The 22,090-nt window shown below is 35.8% G+C and overlaps 1 protein-coding gene across 1 annotated transcript; it reads right to left on the bottom strand.

The window, feature by feature from the left end:
• Positions 1–359: 359 nt before the first annotated feature.
• On the bottom strand, positions 360–2,366 carry LOC108347206 (UDP-glycosyltransferase 72D1). The gene is made up of 2 exons (XM_017586367.2): positions 1,250–2,366; positions 360–913 (listed from the first exon to the last, which is right to left on the bottom strand). Exons 1-2 carry the CDS (start codon positions 2,244–2,246, stop codon positions 435–437), a joined length of 1,476 nt encoding a protein of 491 aa, XP_017441856.2. The 5' UTR covers positions 2,247–2,366; the 3' UTR covers positions 360–434.
• Between the last annotated feature and the right edge of the window lie 19,724 nt (positions 2,367–22,090).

Here is a 22,090-nt window from a genome sequence, read left to right on the forward strand (position 1 = left end):
TCCAGTTAAATATTAAATAGAACTTATTAATCTGAAACTACAAACAAAATATATTGTTTATTATCTGAACAAGCAAACAAAATGGCTATTTAATAAAAAGCTTAAATGAACTTTGGTGTACGGTCTTCTTATTCTATATTTTTTTTATTTATTTATTTTTTAATAATGTTTAGGTATACTGAAAATATGATATATATATATATATATATATATATATATATATATATATATATATATATATATATATATATATATATATATATATATATATAAAATTGAGATCGATCGATGAAGACAAAAAGTTTGGAATCCTTATACATAATTTATTAAAATAGAAAGGGAAATTCAAACAATGAAAGTTCAAACCAAATAAGATAGCAATTGGTTATTTCATAATAGAATTTCTTCCACCAAACAGAGTATACCAAGCCATTTCAGAGAGCTATTTTGGAAAGTGCAGAATAAGAAGAACCATCATGAGACCAAGCTCTTTCTGCTAAGTGTTTGAGTTGTTTAGCTCTTTCTCTTATGACACATCCTTCTTTATCATCCTTATTCATTATCTTCCTTATTGCTTTTCCTAACTCATCCCCTTGAACCATGTTGGTTGATGGTGAAGCCTTTACTCGAACTGCATTGCCAACTTCCTCCACAAGCATTGTAGCATTCATCATTTGGTCTGCAAAAATAGGCAATCCAACTATTGGCACCCCACATGAAACGCTCTCCATCACAGAGTTCCATCCACAGTGTGACACAAAACCACCAATTGATGGATGCTTCAAAATGTCCAACTGTGGTGCCCAATCTGTGATCACAATCCCATTCCTTTGTATGCGATGATACTCATCAGGAAACAAATCTGATTTTTCAACATTAGACACTGTGCTAGTAGTACTTCCAGTTTCATCACCTGCAGAAGAACCAATATTAAAGGATAACACAGCCCCTCCTCTCTTCTTTTCTACGGTGTATTATATTTGCTTGCTCCTCAAAATCATCTTCCTATCTCAATCAAGCCATTACACCACTAAGTGAGCATCACCATCACTCCATCAATATTGCACATACACCAAAGTCTTGAAAGTTACAAAGCATGTGCAAAGTTACATAATTGAAAAACCTTGTGGTCCCATGACCAACGTGAAAGATTTAACCACTGGAATATGAAATTCAAGCAAAAGTTTACAAGATTTATAGAAAGTTGCGTTCGAAGATATTAAATACGATGAGACTTTGTACCACTAACCTGCTGTGAGATAGTGATCATGGCCAGCTTTGTTGACGGACGGACGCAAAGACCAAACAAATTTGTTTTCACTTAGTTCCAACGCCAATGCCATCTCTTTGATTTCTTCACCTGACATAGTGTATCCACTCCCAAGTGATACAAATACCACTGACTCTTCTTCTTGCCTGTTTAGCCACTCAACAATTTCACTTCTCTTTCCCTCATCACTACTCGGGCTCGGGCTTGGGCTCGGGCTTCTTGGGCTTGGTTCCCTTATTATTGGCCCAACCGGGTACACGGGCACCGTGCTAATTCCTCCACTACCAAGTGCTTCAAGTGTCTTAGGTTCCAACTCATGAAACGTGTTCACAAAGATAGCATTAGCCAATGCTGCTCCTTCACACGCGCCAATAAATTCACGGTACAACCTATGTGTCCTGTCTTTCAACATATCGAACATGTCTTTGGGATATATGGGTTTGCAACCAGGGATTGAGATTGGTTCAATCTCATCGACATATTCTCCTTGTATTTGTTTGTCCAAAGTGGGGGTGTGAAGACCAAGCGCAACGAGCCACGCATTAGTCGGCGAAAAAGCAAACATGGGTAGGTTTAGATTTTGGACTAGAGGTAGAGCTTGGCATATGAAGAAATCAGTGATGATGATGGTTGGGTTGAGGTTCATGGTGGAGATTGTGGACACAAAGAGGAGTGGGAGTTCATGCATTAAGATTGCTATTTTGTCTTCTGCAGAGGCATCGGGGTCAACTTCGCTGGTGAGGTCAAGTGGGTGCTGTTGGATTATATCAAAGAGGTTTTCCTTGATGGCTGAGTGAAGAACTAGGGTTTCAGCTTTGGAGGGATTAGAGTTTGCTATTGGAGTGTAAAAGAAGGTGAGCTTGGGAATGATTTTGTGAGTGACTAAACGCTTGGCAAGTTCTAGGGCTGGGATTATGTGACCCATTCCTGGTGAAGGGAGGAGAAAAGCATGATGATGAGTTCTTGAGATGGCCATGGATGGCGAATGGAGGTAGATTTGTTTATGCTTATTTTGTTAGCTACCATTGAGATGGTAAGAGAGAGAAATGAAGTCACTTTTTATGACCATGTGTGTGGACAGAATCATGTATTTTTCCTTCACCATTTGTTTAAGTTTTCGTTTTCAATCCACTAGGTATATATTATCTGAATCTTGTTTAAAGAACTAGACTAATACCACTTGGAGTAAAGAAATAGTGGTGTGTCATGTCATATACTTCAAAATTTCAAATATATTAAAAAATTGTTTTAAAGTTTTTGTTACATATTGATCAATATCTTGAAAGTTTATTTTAAATATTTTTTTTATCGACAAAGTATATTATATATTTATAAATAGAATACTTAAGTTATTCCGGTTCTTATTGTTAATATTTATAAAAGAACTTATTTTAAACACTTTTATCATATATAATAGGGTGAGTGATAAACGAGGTTGACCTTTTAAGAGAAAAAAGCATATAAGAAAGGGTAGATTTGTTATTAAATTGTCGATTTATTGAAATATTAAGGTTTAATCATTTTCGACATCCCTATTTATGTACGAATGTCTCAGATGAGTCCTCGTTTTTTAAAGTGTATCAAAATGGTCCTTAATTTTCAAAATTGATATCAATTGAGTCCTTTCCGTTAAGTTGGCTAGACGGCGTTAAAAAAATTGATGAGTGGATGCTGAAATGACGAACGAACGCTCGTCCACCAGCGAACGAACGCTCGTCCACCAGCGAACGAACGCTCGTCGACCCCCGAACGAACGGTCGTCCAGTGTGGAACGAACGGTCGTCCAACAGTAAGAGGTCGACGAGCGTTCGTTCGCTGGTGGACGAGCGTTCGTTCGCTGGTGGACGAGCGTTTGTTCGTCATCTCAGCATCCACTCATCAATTTTTTTAACGCCGTCCAGCCAACTTAACGGAAAGGACTCAATTGATATCAATTTTGAAAATTAAGGACCATTTTGATACACTTTAGAAAACGAGGACCCATCTGAGACATTCGTACATAAATAGGGATGTGGAAAAGGATTAAACCAAATATTAATAATTGTTAGGTAGTGAGAGAAAGAAGAGTTGTGAACATAAAGTCTTTTTCTCTATTCACCACTAATATATGTCTCATCATCAATTTCTTTTTGTTTTCTTTTTAATTATGATACGTTGATAACTCACATTATGTATTATTATTTTATGTACTTGGCCCAATAAGTCAAGGCCCCTCAAAGGACTCGACTTTTCCAAATATGAAGTTTCAACATCTATTTAGTAGTTTAACTTTTTTAAATGAAGAATTACTTCTTACAAGTAGTATTCCGGTATTTGAACCCAATAAATAGAGCTATCAATTTCTTTTTTCAATAATAATACTTTGACACGCCAAAGAAATCCTACAAGTGACACGGTGTGGGTCCCAACATCAATGAATATCCAGTAAGGATAATGTTGGAAGAAAAAAAACAAAGTTTTCTATTATTCTTTTCATATTGACAAGTTTCTTCTATTTTTTTTTTCTCTTTTGTTCTCACTTCAAAACCCATCCCCTTTACCCCTTTCTCTCCTTCATTGAGTCGAAACTCATAGTCTTCTTTCCACAATCATAAAACTTTCTTCTATTTTTGTTTCTCTTAGAATATATGTTTGGATTATTTCAAATGGTGTGTGAATAACAGTGAGAGAGTGACATTGCTTTTGGGGTTTTGTATAAAAAGTTATGTTCTTGCGTTTCGTTGTTCGATTGAGGGTGTTAGTGATTTATTTTTTTTATTGTGGGTGTTCACTGTTTTGTTGGATTTAGGGTTTTCTAATTTTTGTTGGATTATGGTTGTTTGTGGTTCATTGTTCTTGTCTTTGGAAGTGAATTTCCTGCTTCCATTTTTACACGTCCTTTATCAGTGTTATTTATGTTTTTCGTTGTTGTTTGGATATTTTGGAGCGACCTACATTCCATGGTCCCAAATTATCTAAATAATGATTGGAAGTCTTAAAAGCAAAACTGTTGGATGAAATGTCTCAATAAAGTAGGCAAAACTACATATTTTTCAATTTGAGCTTAGGGGCTCTTATTTTGAACTGCATAAGTTTCAAGTGTTTTTTACTTTATGACATTATGAATAGCTTAATTGAAGCAATTATATTGACTTTAACTTTTGATACAGTTCAAAATAGATCACAAAAACAGATTAATCACTCATGAAATCATTGGTTCAACTTACAACAAATTTTGACAGTTTTGGTGGTTTTGGAAGTGACTTTTCATTTTAGCAAACAATAAGCTAATTTTGACCTAACCATTGCCTTGATTACTACAAATAGACTTCCTTTCGATTAATGGATTTACAAAAATCAATAGCTAATATAAAATTTAGAATATTTTGGAACAATAAAAATGGTAGAAAATGACTATGGACCACCAATTTTGTGTATGTGTGATTAGAATGGCAAAACATCAATGAAATTGATTGTAGAATATTTAAACAAAGTGAAGTCAGCTTGGTCTAAGGTTGTATGAGTGACTCATAATTTGGACCCAAGTTATGTCAAACAATTATTGGTATATTAACTGGTTATGTAGTGAAAGTTATGTGGTTAGTTATTAAGCTGGTTTTGTACAACTAACAAAATGCTTAAGATGAATTTTAGTGGTTAGATTAATTATTGCAGTAAGTGATTATTCAGTCAAGGTTATGTGGTTTTTTGTGAAAGTCAATATGTACAACATTTGTAGTGGTTCTTGAAGATAAATTTCATCACATTTATTGATGCAGTAACTGATTATGTAGTTAGTGTTATGTGGTTATTTGTTAAGTTGATTATGTACAATTGAAAAAATGCTTAAGATGAATATCAATGGTCATATTAGTTAGTGCAGTAAGTGGTTATCCAATCAAGGTTATGTGATTTTCTGTGAAAGTTGTTATGTTCAACATTTGTAGTGGTTCTTCAAGATAGATTTTATCACATTTATTGGTGCAGTAACTGGTTATGTAATCAATGTTATGTGGTTATTTGTTTAGCTGGTTACGTACAACTAACAAAATGTTTACAATGAATATTAAGGGTCAAATGAATTAGTGCAGTAAGTGGTTATCCAATCAAGGATATGTGGTTTTCTTTGAAAGCCGTTATGTACAACATTTGTAGTGGTTCTTGATGATATAGATTTTATCACATTTAATGGTACAATAACTAGTTATGTAGTGGGTGTTATATGGTTATTTGTTAATATGATTATGTACAATTAACAAAATGCTTAAGATGAAGAGGGAAGTTGCCAATGTGTCATTTTTTGGTGAAGTAAATGATTATCCAATTTAGCTTATGTAGTTAGTTGTATTTATCATTTTGTACATGAAAAAAAAATAGTCAACAAGGGTTCAAGTGCTATGATTTCTTGGTGCAGTAAGTGTTTCATTTATGTTTGTTAAACTGTGATGTATCAATTTTTAATTTGCACATATGAAGAAGACATATTGTCATAACATCTTAAATATATAAACATAAAAAAAATTAATTTAAATTGAAACACTAGTAAAAAAAAGGCTTTCTACAGCGCACATTATGCCACGGTTCAACGAAAACCGCAGCATAATGGTGCGCGGTGGCAGTTTTGTAAATAAAACGAACATATATGCCGCGGTTCTACTGGGAACCGCGGCATATACCCCAGTCAACCATTGCCTTTGACGCCATGTATGAATAAAAAATTAAATAACTGGGTATATGCCGCGGTTCTCTGCACAACCGCGGCATATACCCTGCCAATTTATTGCAGGTGCTGACTGGGTCAGAGAATTTGAAAAGTTACAGGGGGTATATGCCGCGGTTCTCTGGGGAACCGCGGCATATACCCCTGTAACGTCTCAACTTCTCTGCCAGTCAGAGAATTTCAGAAGTTACAGGGGGTATATTTAGAGGAATATACCGCGGTTCGGAGGGCAACCGCGGTATATAGTTTAAAAATAATTTTAAAAATGCCATCTTCTACCGCGGTTGCCGCCGAACCGCGGCATATAGTTTCAAAATAATTTTAAAAATGCCATCTTCTACCGCGGTTGCCGCCGAACCGCGGCATATAGTTTCAAAATAATTTTAAAAATGCCATCTTCTACCGCGGTTGCCGCCGAACCGCGGCATATAGTTTAAAAATAATTTCAAAAATGTCATCTTCTACCGCGGATGCTCCGAACCGCGGCATATAGTTTCAAAATAATTTTAAAAATGCCATCTTCTACCGCGGTTAAGTAGTGAACCGCGGTAGATTCCCCAGTCAGAGTTAAAAAATAAAACTTTGGAACAATGTCGTCTTGTTCGCGCAGACACTCTGGACTTCGAGTTTTCTTCTCCCGTCGACCACCCATTTCAGTTCCTTGTTTCTTCACCGTTTAAACTCAAAATTGTTCGGTCATTTCCCATTTTTGACGATAAAAAACAGTTTTAGCCGATCAAAATCGTTTGAAACGCCTGTCATTCCTCTCCGCTGCCATTCCCCTTTGTTGCACCAAGCTTTTTCGCCGCCCCTGTTCCAGGTATTTATGCCCTTTTACATTCTTAACATGATTTCTTCATTAGTGTTAACTTTAACAAATTTTGATAACTTTAACAAATTTTGATTTTTTCCCAAATGTTGAATTCATATACACTAATTAATATGAATTGTCTTTTGCAGAGATTCAAGACATTACTATATGCAGGTCTGTTTTTGTGGTAGTGGATATCACAAAAACAGACCTGCAATTTTAAAAACTGCAGGGGAATATGCCGCGGTTGTAACCCCAACCGCGGCATATAGTGGACAAATTTTTTTTTTTTTAAATGGATTTAGGCCGCGGTTCTTTGAACAACCGCGGCATATTCTGCAACTTATATACCGCGGTTCTGAACCGCGGCATAAAGTCTCTGACTTACTATCGCGGCTGAATATGCCGCGGTTCGTAAACCGCGACGTATAGTGAAAAATAACCGCGGTAAAAGCCCCTCCTCGCTGCACTAATGAAAGAAAGATTACAATGTATATTTTTAACGGGTTCAAAAGCAAAAGGCAAATGAGTTAAATGACTTTTGTGCAAAATTCAAAAGTTAACACATCGATTAAACATCAAAATTACAAAGATGGAACCCAATTCGGCAAAACATAGTTAGCTATATATTTTTTATTTACAAAGATGGAACCATTGTGAAGCCACCCATGCGAGTTATAACTTTGTCAATATCCACTTTTCCATTTAAAGGAAGTTGCTTCCTCGTAGGCCTAAATCCTTGCTCAAAAATCCACTTCCCCCGGAAAGAATTGGAATCCTCTTTGAATTTCTTCAAAAGTGATCTCATGTTGTACATATTCCCACAACTCAAGCACAATAAAAGCATGAACCACCATATTAAGTAGGTCCTTGCACTAGTAAAAAAAGAGGCTTAGAAATCGCCATATAGGCTTCGGTTGTACACCACCCGAAGCGTATCAGCGTATATACTTCGGTTGAATCAAAACCGGTGTCTAAAGCACCCTACTGACTCGGTTACAAGTAAAACCGAAGCCAAAAAGTCTGGTCCACCCTGCCACGCCTGCCTGCTCCGCCTGCCACGCCTGCCAGATGTAACTTTGCTGACAGTATAGGCCTCGGTTCTGATACAACCGGTGCCAAAAAGTCTGAAAAGCTGATACTGCTTCGGTTGCGCGCAGAACCGAAGCAGAAAGGTCAAGTCTGGTCAAGAGGAACGACCTCGGGTAGGTTGCAGCCAGTGTGAAATCCCTTTTAGGCTTCGGTTTTCCTAGGGACCGAGGCATATAAGCTTCAGATTTTTGCAGTATATGCCTCGGTTACGTTAAAAAAGAGGTGGTAGTGTCTTATTGCTTCGGGTATCACTGCCAACCGAGGTTGTATAGCTTTTTTAAGTTCTGCCCATTTCTTTTCTTCTTCGCGCTGCACCGTTTCTTCTTCGTTTTCTTCTTCGCGCTGCATTCTTCTTCCCAGAGGCTTTTTCGTTTCATCTTCGTGCACGCTGCTTCATTTATTTTCTTCTTCATTTATTTCGCGCTGCACCGCCATTGTCTTCTTCCCAGAGGCCTTTGTTTTTCGCCTTTGCCGTCACGGACGTTATTGTCTCCAAGGGCTGGCTCCACCACCGTGACCGCCGCTCCGCCGGGAGTCCTTGGTTTTGCTTGTGCTGTCATCGTCTTTCTCACCTTTGGTGCTTCCTTCGTCCCTGCTGTTGGTGCTGCACGGTAAGTTGTCCAAACCTTCTTTATTTTGTGTTTGATTTTTGAGTTGGAATAAATGTTGAGAATGGTATATTGTTTGAGACTTGGTGCAATAAGAACATTGATATATATGCAGAGAAAATTATAAACTGATTTAATGTACTGATTTTGAGAGCCAGAATGCCCTGTGGCATAGTTGTCTAATACGAAGGTTGTTGGTGTTTGTTTAATGGTTTCTTCCTAATTCCTAATTCCTAAAATCTAATGGTTTCTTCTCTGCTGCTGCTTGCAATTTTATAGCACTTCTCTGATCCCGTATTCTCCTCCTTCATTTCAGCGTCTTGTTTTGTCTATTGTCCCCCTATAGCTTCCTTTCTATTCTTCCAACCCGTAGCTTTGAAGACTTTCTTAGCTAAATGTTCACTTCCTTGGACGTATGAAAATAGGTGGGGCCTTCCATTCCTCACCTAAACTTGTCATCTTCTTCATTCAATCTCGTTGCACACTTTTGCTGCCATCTCCTCCAAGCTTTGCTTCTCTATGGATGTGTGAATCAGAAGCTGCACCGTGAGCTTGCTATCTTCAACCAAGAGCAACTCCTGCTGGAATTGACTTCAGTTCTGCCTTGGGCCGTGTATGCCTCTCCCTTCCAGCTCCAATTCCATTTGACGCTTGCTGTTGCATGGGAGAAATCAGGCCGAGACACCTTTCTCTTGTTGTGTGCAGCTACTGGAAACGTGTTGCTTAGAACACTCCATTTACCAAATTGAAAATCCAACTCTCTCTTTTACATGTGGCCGTGGCACACCACTCTCTTCCAGCCAACCATGCTCTGCAAAGAAACCTTGACCATCCTTCTTCTCTTGCTTCTGTTTGCTGAGCTTGCTGGTGGAGTAGAGGACCGAGAACTCCCATCTTCTTGTTGCAGCCACCGTTCGCCCCCTCAACGTGTGCATCTTCTTCACTCACGGTTGCAGTTTCTCCAATGGTTCCAGCTGGATGGTCTTCTTTAATAGATGCTTCCCTTTCTTCTTCCAAGGCCGTTACAGCTGAGTTCTTTCCTTCAACGTGGACACCATCTCCCTTCTCCTTTGTATGTGAGATGAAGAATGAATGGGATGCAGCTGCTGGATGCCTCTCAAAGAAACCGTGAGCTTTGAATCTTTCAACGTGGTGGCCCCCTCATTCCATAATATGTGGCGTGTATTTTCTTCTTTGATCATGTTTGTCTTTTGCAAATGTTTATTCAATCAACTTTTGTCAAAAAGAGGAAAAAAGGTGAGCCATGTGTCCAGCTATGAATTCAGAAAGTGAGCTCCTTGTTCCGTGAGTTTGTTTTCCAAATGTAAGGTCCACAATTAAATGCTTAAAGAAATCTGCACACAAAGTGGCTGTGACCAACTTCAATAAAATTCAGCATTTCATTTTTGATTTGCTTTCACTAAACCGTGAATGGGAATGTTGCAGAATGTGAGACCAAAAAAAAAAAAAGAATCTACTGCCTCGGTTGTAGCCTGAACCGAGGCAGTGCAACTTTCTGCCTCGGTTGGAGAGACCCGAGGCAGTAGAGTGGGACTATATGCCTCGGTTGGGTCTGAACCGAGGCCGTAGAGTGGGACTATATGCTTCGGTTGACAACCGAGACCAAAAGTGTCTGACTTTTTACCTCGTCTGAATATGCCTCGGTTCAAAAACCGCTGCCTATAGCCAAAAATAACCGCTGTCGTTTCCCCTTATTGTACTAGTGTTGCATCCTTCCTGCAAATTCATTAAACTAGGAAATAAAAATCTCAATGATGATGAGCTCACGACCAAATAAGTATGAATTCTTGAGGATTAGTTTCTTGATGACCAAACAATATTCAAATTGAAATACCACCAAGTATTACTTGATCGAAGTTGTAGCCACTATCATGAAGAGCCTTCATAACATCATTTATATAATTGATGTTACTTGACTTCATGAATGTAATAACAAATTTTTTGGTGGCAGGACGAGAATTAAATTTTGCATTATCCTAAGCAGGACAAGTTTCATCATCAGATGAACTACAATGACAAGAGAAACACTAGGATTTACGTATTCTTTAAACCTATAATACTTTGACTACTACATACCCATCTTTCAAAAGATGACCTGTTAGGAGAATGTAAAAATATTTTCGTGAAGTGACTTGCACATTGTTCTCTGTTGATGAATTGGCAAGTGTACCAAATCGCACAAGTAATATAAAATGGTAAGACTAAGTATCGTATCCAGAGGACTCTTGGCACTAAACAGTTGTGTGATAACTCAATTAATTAAGACTTAAGTAAAACGAGATTGTTGGTTTCAAATGCAAAGACATTAAATTAAATATGAATGCAAATTGATCATTAGTAGAGTAACACAAGAATGAACGGATGTTGTTTAATATGAGATGAATATGTTGTTGGGGTTAGATTTCACCAAGTTCTCTCTCATGTATATAAGAATTCCTCTTTATGCATTAATGTTAATGTCACTCACTAAAGTACTTAGAACCCAATCCCTTGGCGCAATAAGCTTGCCTTAATTCCTAGTTTGCGCAATTCCTAGTGTTCCTAAAGAATTAAGTCTGAAGATCAAGAGCTTAAGACGACCAAGTACTCATACCCTCATCCCTGAGAAATATTACCCTTGGGAGAATTCAACAAGAACCTGAATTATAAGGAACGTCCCAGCACTCATGCAATTCATAAATCATGCACTAAATGAGTTAAATAGAGCAAACATTAGAACCATATGAATTCTCTAACAAATAATGAATAAAGCATATAAATTCAAATACATGAGAGTTCACAAGGTTACATCATTCCCCAACAACAAATAGAGTTTAGTTCCCCATAGACATGGAGAAACTATATGAACAATGGAAAAGCATGAGATAGTAAAACCCTAAGAGTAGAAAAGGAAGCTCTCGTCTCCAGATGTACCTTCAAAGAGTAGAAGAGTGTGCTGTTGTGTTGCTCCAGCCAGATATACTAAACCTAGAGCGTCTGTGTCTTATAAATAAAGTTGGAAAAGAGTAGAAACAGGGCCCGGTCCAAAAGAGTCGAAACAGAGCAAAAACTTGGTCGGATCAGCAACGCGCGATGCTCGGGTGCCCCATTTAGGGCGCCCGGGCGGTGGACGTGGACTTCCATAGGGCTTGAGCCTTCAGTTTCGCTCGGGCCAAGGGGTTCTTCGCTCGGGCGGCCTAGGAGGGCGCCCGGGTGGCGGACGTCGATTTTTCCACGCCCAAGCCTCTTGTAGCTCGCCCAAGCTTCGTGTGGTTCCCTCTTCTAATAATTTTCTAGGCCTTTCTGAGCTCTATATCCTTAGCACCGCACCTCTTCTTCCTGTATTAGCTCATTTTCTATCAAAACAAAGGGAATTAGTCATAAAATCATCAAATTCAACCTCAACTCTCTTATTCACTCAACTTAATGAAAAAGTATGAGTCCAAGGAAGTTTCTAATTGAAAAAGGGTGTATTTAGTATCAAAATTACATCACAAATAATGGTATTTTCAACCGTTAACATTCTCTTGCCACATCTCAACATGCCCGATGGGATATTAAAGAGGAACAAAGCTCCTATAAAGAGAGAAAGACATTATAAACTTTTATTTAGTAACTAAACCAACATTAGATGAAAATAAGATTGTAGTAGCTTCATCAAATGAAACAACTCTTAGTTTCTTAATTGTGTAAGTGCAACTTAGACTCGTTTCCTTTTTCAAGTCATTAATTTACAGGTCTTTCATTTTTTTTCTTCAAGAACGCAACTATTTCCATCAAGTAAAACTGTTAGGATAACTAGTACATTAGAAAAAGATAATAACAATATCTTAGTAATAGAAAGGAAAAAACCTAAATTTTGAAAAAAGGTTAATAAGTCATCCACCTAGTGGGGTCTAGGGTGAACACTTGTTTACAACCTTAACCCCACTAGCAAAGACATTGCTTATAGTATTTGAACATGTGACCTTTATGTAACAAGGTACTAGACTTGCCACCACAAAGATCCAAAAAAATGTGTACACATGATAAAATTAAAAGGACAAATTTCAGTCACATAAGAGGAAGACTAAGTTCAATAATACAAGGTATTCCATATTAGTACTTGGATAAAATGCCATACCTCCTGGTTGATGGCCTTTACCATGCATGTCCTTCATGGTTAGATAAGCTAATAGATACATTTTTCCTCTGCAGAAATATTTTAACAGAATATGGAAGGTATTGTAGTTAGGACTGGTTGCTAGTTCATCCACTTTTTTAGAGTTTCCATTACACTTTCCATTTCACCTACTGTACAAAAATCACACAACATTGAATTCAATATAATTAGATCATATTTATTAAAGGTGGTTTCAAAATCCTTGCTTAACTGTTTTGTTTTTTGGAAAAGATTAGCTCGACATAATATTGATATCATGATACTATGAGCATAACCATCTCCACATGTAAGAAATAACCAATAGCTTAGAATAACCAGATATTTATATGGATGTTTATCATGTCAAATCATTTCATTAAATACAAGTTACCTTATTTGACATGGTTTTTCTTCATTTCATCAAAGATTAGTTTGGCTTCATGTATTTTTTCTGCCTTAGCTAGGCCATCCATAAGTATACAGCATGACATCCATAATTGGAAAAGAAGACATGGGAAAACAAAAAGGTTAAAAGAAGGATATATAATTTATGATATGAAACAAATTGTAGGTCATCAATTAAGAATATATAATATGAAACTAACATGATTTGAAGTGGTTTGATTTCTTGGTGCAGTAAGTGATTATCCAGTTCATCTTATGTGGTTTGTTGTGACAATCGTTATGTACAACAAGAAAATGCTTAAGAAGGATACAAGTGGTTAGATTTATTGGTACAATAATTGGTTTTTCACTTCATATTCTTCTATTTCTTAAGGTGTTTGGCTAAGATATAAAAACATTACTGAACAGTATAATCTACATTTGTATAGTGAGGACATATTACTAATTTTCAAATCAATGAAGTCCACTGACATAATTTAAGTTCCCATGCACTAAAAGAAAGCTTAATAGCACCACTTTTTCTTTAGTCAGATTTGGAAAATAGTTCTCTCAAAATGCTGCCACAAGGAAAGGTGCAAGAAAGGGAAAAAGAAGCCAACTGTGTGAACAAGGCAAAATAAATAAAATATGTTTTCAAAAAGGCACTTATCCATGGAAATTAATACTTCCCTCTATAAATACATTTTTCAAGAACATGCTCTGTTAAGCCTACCTTTATGTTCATTTGCATTATAAACGATAATAATTATTAATATATTGATTAAGGTTATTAAACAACTCCATAAAGTGTTTGAATTGATCTCATTAAACCAAAAATAAGATCAACCAAAATTTCTTAAAGTATTTCATAGTTGTTTTCTGTTTGGCTTTATTCATGACCCTAGTTTAGGGATTAATTATGCAATTCGTTCATATAACAGAACTGTTAGGAGAGCTATTGATGGTTGAGAATGTAATTGGAAGACTAGAAAGCCAAATAAGCCAAGTTCAAGCTGGTTTGAAACATGAACAAGAAGTGACAAGGAATCAAAGTCCAAAACGTGGAAGACATAGTATTATATTCATAACCCTAAGAGAAACATAGTGTTAGCAAATTGATGAAGATGAAGTTTTGATGATGTCCAAATCAAGTCAAGAACAAACAAGACTCATGAAGAATGATCTTTGAAGACTTGTAATCTTTTGTAATAATTGTATGAACATAGGAAAATTAGTAGTTTTATGTATGCATTCAAAAGTGATGTAAAAATAAGCCATAAGCAAAATTCTGTGCAGTGCTAATCGATTAACAAGAAGTGCTAATCGATTAGCGTTAATCGATTAACAGAGGGTGTTAATCGATTGTTCCAGAGAGCCATGGAGAAGCGAGACAGTGCAGTGCTAATCGATTAACAGCGGGTGTTAATCGATTAGTGTTAATCGATTAACAAGGCCTGTTAATCGATTAACATAGTGAACGTTTGAAAAACTAGCCGTTTTTACAGCCGTTGAAGTATTCGTTGGGTTGTTAATCGATTAACCACTATAGCTAATCGATTAACACTGTCAAAAAGGTTGAAAACGAAAAATGGAGGAGCCTTTGGATGAGTCTATAAATAGACTCTCATTTTCTCTCAAAAAAAATCCACTACTCTTCCCTTGTGCTCAAATACTCAGAAACTATTGAGAATTGTGTGCTCTTGCTCAGCTAAGGAAACTCTGTCTGTAGAGTTGGTGAAATACTGCTACGGTGATAGAGGAATAGCTGGTTCATCCTTGGTGCATCTAAGGAAGTGTTTGGAAGAGGAATTCATCCTTCGTGAAGTATTCGAAGGAAGTGTTTCATCCTTTGTGAAGATTCAAAGGAGGTGTTGTTTCATCTCTTGTGGCTTCAAGAGAGGTGTTTTCTAAACTTTTACAAATTGTATCTGTGTGATTGTAGTTTGTAATAGTTTTGTGATTAGTGAAGTGTTTATCTTGTTTTGAGATAAGCGACTGGACGTAGGATTGGTAAGATCCGAACCAGGATAAAATCATCTGTGCAAATTTCTCTCAACCTTACTCTATTTTATTGTCTTTATTATTTGCTAAGTAAGTTTAATTGAGTAGAAATTTTTAAGGCACATGTTTTTAGTAAGAACCAATTCACCCCCCCTCTTGGTTTGTTATCCCACGCTAACCATTCCGCTGCAGCCGCTCTGACAATTGGTATCAGAGCTTGCTTTGATAGTCATTCAAATGGCAGGATCACATCAAACCTTTGCAGAGGGTGCTTCAATCAATAGACCACCACTATTCACTGGTGAGAACTATGCATTCTGGAAGGTAAGAATGCAAATATTTATGGAATCTATTTATATAGATATTTGGGATGCTGTTGTATCTGGTCCTTTTGTTCCAATTAACAATATGCAGGAACCAAAGCCCCGTGACCAATGGACTGCTGAAGATAAGAGAAAATTTGGTAATGATGTAAAAGCTCGTAATATTATTTCATCTGCTTTAACTGTTGACGAGTTTTACAGGATTTCCATTTGTAAAACTGCACAAGAAATATGGGAAGTACTTAGAGTAACCCATGAAGGAACAGATGATGTAAAGAGAGCTAGAAAGAATACTTTAATCCAGGAATATGAAATGTTCAGGATGAAGCAAGGAGAAACAATAGTAGATGTTCAGAAACGCTTCACCAATATAGTAAATCATCTTATTGGATTAGGTAAGTCTTTCGATACTGATGAGCTTATTATAAAAATTTTGAAATCTTTAGACAGGTCTTGGCAACCAAAAGTGACTGCAATTTCTGAGTCACAAAATCTCAACACAATGACAATGGCTGCATTATTTGGAAAGTTGAGAGAGCATGAACTTGATCTCGGAAGACTAGATGAAGAAGAAGCAAAAACTAAGAAAAAGACTCTAGCCTTCAAATCTGAGGTAGAAAAGAGCAAAAGCAAAATTGAAGATGAAGACTCAGAAGAAGATGAAAATTTGAGTTTACTCATCAAGAGGTTCAATAGGTTCATGAAATCAAAAGGCAAAGGGAGATTCAGAAATGAAAAGAGAGAAAATCAAGGATCTTCCTCAAACTATAGATGCTATGGTTGCGGAGAAAAAGGACATTTAAAAGCAGACTGCCCAAATCAAAAGAAGGGTGAAGAAAGGAAAGAAAAGAAGTTCTTCAAGAAAAAGAAAGCATACATCGCATGGGACGATGACAACGAATCAATTTCTGACTCTAGCAGTTCTGATGAAGAAGCAAACATATGTCTAATGGCGGATGACGATGACTCTGGAAGCCAAGTAAGTACATCTAACGATTCAGATAATTCTAGTCAATATGATAGTGAAACTGAATTGCATGATACTTATGTTGCTTTATTAGTAGAATCCGAAAAATTAGATATAGCTCATAAGAAATTGAAAAAGGATTTCAAAGAGTTAAAATTAAATTTTGAAAATGTTCTTGAAGAAAATAAAAATTTGAAAATTACTTCTGAAAACTTCTCTAAAATTAATGATAATTTGAAAACTGAATTTACAAATTTATCTGAAGAAAACAGAAGTTTGAAAAATAAATTTTTATATCAAGCGGAAGAAATTAGAAATCTAAAAAGTAAAGTTTTATATTATGAAAAAGAAAAATATATTGCTAATAAGGAATGTGAATCTTGTATAAACTTTAAATATTTTTCTGAAAATACAACCACTGGAGAATGTAGTAAAAATAATGAAAATAAGGTTGTTAAAAATAAGTATGTTCCTAAAAATAAACATAATCATAGAACCCGTAGAACTTGGGTAGAAAAAGGAACAACTTATAGGAACACAAATGTTGCATCATGCTTTTATTGTATGAAAAAGGGTCATACATCTAATAAATGTAAAATTAAGCATTATGGTGTTCCAAGTGGTAGATATGCTTGGGTTGTAAAATGATTTTAATCTTTTTAAATCTAACCCAAAGGACCCATACAAAGTAGTTGGGTACCTAAATAGCTTGCTCTTTTTATGTTGTAGGAATTATCAAAACCAAGGAAGTATATGTGGTGTCTTGACAGTGGATGTTCAAAACACATGACCAGAGATAAAAAGAAATTTACAAGCTTCCGGAAAAAGGAACGAGGCTTTGTCACCTATGGTGATAACAACAAAGGAAAAATCCTTGGAATTGGAGATATTGGAAGTGAAGATACCTTGATGATCAAAGACGTGCTATATGTGGAAGGATTAAAGCATAACTTAATTAGCATTAGTCAATTATGCGATAAAGGATTCAAGGTAACCTTCGAACAAAATTCTTGCACTATTTATAAAAATAATTCTTCTGAAATTGCTTTGAAAGGAATTAGGCATAACGATATTTATTTGATTGATTTAGAAAATGCATCAAATAGGAATATTTCATGTTTAGTAGTAAAAGAAGAAAATCCATGGTTATGGCATAAAAGAGCTGCACATATTCATATGCAACAATTGAATAAACTCATTTCTAAAGACTTAGTAATTGGTCTACCAAAACTAAAATATGTGAAAAATAAATTGTGTGATGCATGTCAAAAGGGAAAACAAGTGAAATCATCTTTTCATTCGAAAAATATTGTTTCTAGTTTAAAACCCTTAGAACTTTTGCACATGGATTTATTTGGTCCCTCTAGGATAAAATTTTTTGGAGGAAATTATTATGCTTTAGTTATTGTGGATGATTATTCAAGATATACTTGGACTTTCTTTCTTACTCTTAAAAGTGAAGCTTTCAAAGAATTTAAAAAGTTTGCAAATTTAGTTCAAAATGAAAAAGATTTGAAAATAAAGGCTATTAGAAGTGACCATGGAGGTGAATTTCAAAATGAATCTTTTGAAATTTTTTGTGAAGAATATGGCATTTCTCATAATTTTTCTGCACCTAGAACTCCTCAACAAAATGGAGTTGTAGAAAGAAACAATAGATCCTTAGAGGAACTTGCTAGAACTATGTTAAATGAATATAGTGTTCCTAAACAATTTTGGGCTGATGCTGTGAGTACTGCATGTTATGTATTGAACAGAATGCTTATTAGGCCAATTTTGAAATGTACTCCTTATGAACTTTTTAAAGGTAGAAAACCAAATGTTTCACATTTAAGAATTTTTGGATGCAAATGTTTTGTCTTAAATAATGGAAAACAAAATTTAGGAAAATTTGATTCCAAATCCGATGAAGCTATTTTTCTAGGATATTCTCTTACTAGCAAAGCTTATAGAGTTTTTAATCGGAAAACACTTGACATAGAAGAATCTGTGCATGTTGTCTTTGATGAAATTGTGGACCTTGAGGTAAAACCTCTTGAGTCAGATGAATCAGATGCAGGTGAAAATGAAGACTTGCAAAAGACAACAAATGAAGAGAAAATGAATAGTCCTCAAGATGATGAAGATGTAAACAAAATATGGCAACAACCTAGAGGATTATCATTGGACAACATCATTGGCGACATATCAAAAGGGGTAAACACTAGAAGAAATTTAGTAAATTTTTGTATGAATGTAGCTTTTATGTCGCAGATAGAACCTAAGAACATTAAGGAAGCTCTTCAAGATGAACAATGGTGTATAGCAATGCAAGAAGAACTCAACCAGTTTGAAAGAAATCAAGTTTGGGAATTGATTCCTAGAGAAGATACTCATCAAGTAATTGGAACAAAATGGGTATTCAGAAACAAACTGGATGAAGATGGAAACATCACCAAGAATAAAGCTAGGCTTGTGGCTCAAGGATATAGTCAAGAAGAAGGTATAGATTATGATGAGACATATGCTCCAGTTGCCAGGTTAGAGGCAATACGCCTACTTCTTGCTTATGCATCTATAATGAAATTTAAATTATTTCAAATGGATGTTAAAAGTGCATTTCTAAATGGTTTTATAAAAGAAGATGTGTATGTTGAACAACCACCCGGTTTTGAAGATTTTAAATTTCCAAATCACATCTATAAGTTAAAGAAAGCACTTTATGGTTTAAAACAAGCACCTAGATCTTGGTATGAAAGACTTAGCAATTTTCTTTTAGAAAATGATTTTAGTAGAGGAAAAGTTGATTCCACTTTGTTTATTAAAAGAGTCGGAAAACATATTTTGATTATTCAAGTATATGTTGATGATATTATTTTTGGATCAACAAATAAATCTCTTTGTGAAGAATTTGCTAAGACTATGCAGGGTGAATTTGAAATGTCTATGATGGGAGAATTAACATTCTTCCTCGGTCTTCAAATTAAGCAAATGAAAGAAGGTACGTTCATTTCTCAAACTAACTATTGTAGAGAAATTCTTAAGAAGTTTGAAATGGACAAAGCAAAGGAAGCATCTACACCTATGGGAACCTCTTGCTATCTTGACAAAGATGAGTCAGGTAAGGAGGTAAATCAAACTAAATATAGATGTATGATAGGTTCTTTGCTATATCTCACTGCTAGTAGACCAGATATTATGCAGAGTGTTTGCGTGTGTGCTAGGTATCAATCTAGTCCTAGAGAATCTCATCTTACAGCAGTTAAAAGAATATTGAAATATCTTAATGGAACTGCATCCTTTGGTTTATGGTATCCATCTAGAACGGAACCTAGTCTTGTAGGATTTTCCGATGCAGATTATGGAGGTTGTAAGATAGATAGAAAAAGCACTAGTGGAACATGTCATCTTCTAGGTAGTTCCTTAGTTTCTTGGCATTCTAAGAAACAAGCATGTGTAGCTTTATCTACCACTGAGGCTGAATATATTGCTGCGGGAAATTGCTGTGCGCAAATTTTATGGATGAAACAGCAATTAGAAGATTATGACATTCATTTAGATCATATACCACTTAAGTGTGATAATACAAGTGCAATAAACCTTACAAAGAATCCCATAATGCACTCTAGAACCAAGCACATTGAGATTAGGCATCACTTTCTTAGAGATCATGTGCAAAAAGGAGATTGTGAAATAGAATATATTGATACCCAACATCAATTAGCTGATATTTTCACCAAAGCATTGCCTAAAGATAGATTCTATGAGCTTAGAAGAGACTTAGGGATGTTAAAAATTGAAAATAAGAACAATTTGCTGATTTTCGGAAATCAGCGTCAGTTAATCGATTAACATAGGGTGTTAATCGATTAACAGGTCCTGTTAATCGATTAGCATACGTTACAGGCAGTAAATTCTGCCAAAAATAGCCGTTGTAACGGCTATAATGGAAAGCATGAAGAATATCTACAACTTTGGATCTAGGCATACGTTACAGGCAGTAAATCTCTTGCTCTCATGGCTGAACCATCAAGAAGAAGAAGAAGAAGAAGCTATGGATCGGAAAGCACACCTATTGCACGTGGTCCAAATATTCAAGGGTGGATTTCCGATGATGGAAAGCATGAAGAATATCTACAACTTTGGAAAGAACGCAAGGTTCTTCGTCAAAAATTTGTAGATCTCAATTGGTTTACTACACATCAATTTCAATTTTCTCAGCAATTGATTGAGCAAGGTGTCCAGCATCTACTGCAACTTCGAGGGCGTTACTATCCAGATTTGGTAAGAGTATTCTACTACAATCTAAAATCCCAAAATGGTATTATTTACACTCGTGTAAAAGGGATAGATATCATTCTGGATAATGACATTTGGACAAATGTTGCTCATCTTCCCATCTTAGAAAATACCATGCATGTGCCAAATGACTTTGGTGATTTTAACAAAATTTTGGCATATCGCTCTTTCATGCGCAACCCTCAACAACCTCTACCAAATAGGAGATATCTTCTAGTAGGCAATCTTAGAATGGAGGAAAGGGTTCTTCATTATCTTATTGTATGGTTGCTTTGTCCAAGAGGCTCAAACTTAGCACAATGCTTTGAAATTGATCTCATGATCATGTCTGCCATTACTCAAAATATCAAAATCAATTGGGCAGATCTCATCTCCGACACTATTGTCCGGGCAAAGAGGTATGATAGAGGTCATCTTCCATATCCCCTCCTTATTTCATTAATCTGTGTTTATAAAGGAGTTGATGTTACGGGAGAGAAATCTCTCACCGTCTTAAGAAATCATGAAATTGAGGAATCAGCATTGCATCAAATGGGGTTTATACGACAAGGAAATATGTTTGTCCGTGCTGAAGATGATATTGCACAAGAAGAGGAAGCATCAGCTGAAGAAGATGAAGATATTCCTATGCCTCATCCAACAAATGTTGCTGGCCCATCCCATCCTCCACAAGAATATAGTCTAGAAAGTATATCTAGACAAATTGAAGAAATGGCCTCTATGCAACAAAGAAGGATGGATGATATGATGGCTTACCACACTCTTCGCTATGATGAAATTAATAATCATCTTAAGGAGATTGATGACAAACTTGCAAAACTCTATGTTCCCGATAGTGATGATGAGTCTTAGGCAATTTATGTTTTTATGTTTTTCTTAGTATGTGAACTTTATATTTCCTTGTCTGCTTGCCTATTTGCATTCAAAAGTATGTTGTTTTTCTTATTATTTCTATGCATATATGCTTTTATTAAGGGGGAGTATAATTTCTAATACATTTAGGGGGAGAAATTATTCATCACTTTTTAATAATGATCAAAAAGGGGGAGAAATATTTAAAGCCTTAAACTTATTTCTAAGTACACTAACAATTGTTTTCTTCCTTAAGTTGTGTTTCAAATACAGATTATTACCAAAAGCTTTAAATCAAGAAAGTTTTGATCATCATCAAAAAGGGGGAGATTGTTAGCAAATTGATGAAGATGAAGTTTTGATGATGTCCAAATCAAGTCAAGAACAAACAAGACTCATGAAGAATGATCTTTGAAGACTTGTAATCTTTTGTAATAATTGTATGAACATAGGAAAATTAGTAGTTTTATGTATGCATTCAAAAGTGATGTAAAAATAAGCCATAAGCAAAATTCTGTGCAGCGTTAATCGATTAACAGAGGGTGTTAATCGATTGTTCCAGAGAGCCATGGAGAAGCGAGACAGTGCAGTGCTAATCGATTAACAGCGGGTGTTAATCGATTAGTGTTAATCATTTAACAAGGCCTGTTAATCGATTAACATA

This window comes from Vigna angularis, chromosome 9 (genome assembly GCF_016808095.1).
Source record: "Vigna angularis cultivar LongXiaoDou No.4 chromosome 9, ASM1680809v1, whole genome shotgun sequence".
Lineage (NCBI taxonomy): Eukaryota > Viridiplantae > Streptophyta > Magnoliopsida > Fabales > Fabaceae > Vigna > Vigna angularis.